The 1,994-nt window shown below is 37.3% G+C and overlaps 1 protein-coding gene across 1 annotated transcript; it reads left to right on the forward strand.

Moving 5' to 3' along the window:
* The first annotated feature begins 537 nt into the window (after positions 1–537).
* Positions 538–1,934, forward strand: LOC117169612 (WD repeat-containing protein 18). The gene has a single exon (XM_033356064.1). It carries the CDS (start codon positions 550–552, stop codon positions 1,807–1,809), a length of 1,260 nt encoding a protein of 419 aa, XP_033211955.1. The 5' UTR covers positions 538–549; the 3' UTR covers positions 1,810–1,934.
* The last annotated feature ends 60 nt before the right edge of the window (positions 1,935–1,994 follow it).

The raw sequence follows: 1,994 nt of genomic DNA on the forward strand, positions 1-1,994 counted from the left end.
AATGGTAAGTTCCGACAGTGCCTACAAGTGTGCCTACTGGCCGCTAGATGGCAATACCGGTTTCATATGTATACAACTGGTATATATATATATATATATATACCAGAGCCTACAGATTTTGGGAAATAATTGATCAAACTTCATGCGAATTCTTTTCGCATGAAGTTTGATCAATTATTACACGAGCAGAAGTTCCCTTCCAACCTCTGAATAATGCTTACACGATTCCTACCTTACTGATGTTTTTTGCAACTTACATGCAAAAATTTTGAAATCATATAAAAGGCACTAAGAATCTTTTTTATGGTTCTAAACTTCTGGAAATGCAAAATAAAATTTTTAAATTAATTTTTTTGTGTAGTGCCAGGAATTCAGGACCATAAAAACGTTTCTTAGCGCCTTTTATTTAACTCCTCAATTTTTTAACTCGTTATATCATTTTGTGACGACGTAAGTTCTAGTAAATAAATTTCGTAAATGTGGGAATCGAATAATTATCACATGACCTTAACGAATTATAACAATTTATGTTTCAAGAACTGTCTAAAAATGAGGGGCTCCAAAGAAGTCATCATTTCAAGTGACAGCACTGGAGAGAGTTACAACGCAGCCGTGTGGGACCCATCAACGGCTTCCCTTCTCTCAACATACAGAAATGCATCTGCCATTGGATTTCGCACACTTCAACTTCTCGGTGACAGTTATTTATTAGCAGCAGATGCCACTAAGCCTCGACTCCATATATGGCCTTTGAATAGCCAAAATACAGTTCCCAGTCTTCGACTCTCAACCCCTGGAAAAGTCTCAGCTTTAGCTTCGACTCCTAATGGATCCTACCTTGCAGCAGGCATAAATGAAAAAATTTATGTTTGGCAACTTTGCACAGGTCGATTACTTGTAACACTATCAGAACATTTTCAGACAGTCACTTGCCTGACCTTCAATCGAGATGGATCATCGTTTGCTAGTGGCGGAGAAGATGGCCTCATTTTTGTATGGTCACTTTCTGAAGTGGTAAACGGTAAAAACAATCCTCTCTATTCATTTACTGTTCACTCCAGATCTATAAAAGATCTGTATTTTGGTCATTTTGGCTTGAGGGGAAGATTATGCTCTGCATCTGCTGATTGCACAGCTAAGATATTTGATGCTAATGTTGGCAAAGTTCTCTTGACCATTCCATGCGACGTGCCTCTTATGTCAGTGGCCATGGACATAACTGAGAGGAGATTGTTCATCGGTGGTGCGAATGGCAAAATAATGCAAGTTAATCTTCATGATTCACCTCGAGGAGTTCCATGCTATGGTGGTTCAAGTAAAGAGGGTGAACGTACCTCCCTTTTGGGTCATGAAGGAAGCGTAATCACTCTATCAGTTTCCACAGATTGCAAAACACTATTATCTGGTGGCATAGATGGCTTGGTAAATGTTTGGGATATTTCGGGTCGTGAGATTATCAACACGTTGAAGCATAAACGTCCGATTGTATCGGCTTTTTTTGCAAAATCTTTTGAAAATTTTCGTAAAAGCACTTTGAAACCCAGTTTGGTTGTGAAACCTTTACAACGAACGTCTGATGGAAGTGGAAAGGATGATTTCTTGGAAGTGACACACAACAATCAAAATATTGCCAATATATTAAATTCGGATTCCTATATGGAGAGAAATTCTGGTACCTGCTTCTTAGTTACTGATAATTCTGGCAAATTGGCTGAAGCTTATGCAGAAATCGATAAACTGAAGAATATAAATTCGGCTATGTATCAGTATTCAGTCAAACATTTATTTTCAAGTGTGGATGTAGTGTGAGATAAAGTACCATGTGTAGAGATATTTTCAGTGTGTGTTGAAATAATGATAATGATAAGCGTTTAATATTTGCGTAGCTAATGAATGTAAGAATGGACAATTACAGATATTTTAAAGTTCATCAAGATGACTGACTTTATTTTCATTGTTTACAACACTCGTAATTCGAATAAAGTCGTATGCAA

The sequence above is a fragment of the Belonocnema kinseyi genome, chromosome 3, assembly GCF_010883055.1.
Source record: "Belonocnema kinseyi isolate 2016_QV_RU_SX_M_011 chromosome 3, B_treatae_v1, whole genome shotgun sequence".
Classification (NCBI taxonomy): Eukaryota; Metazoa; Arthropoda; class Insecta; order Hymenoptera; family Cynipidae; genus Belonocnema; species Belonocnema kinseyi.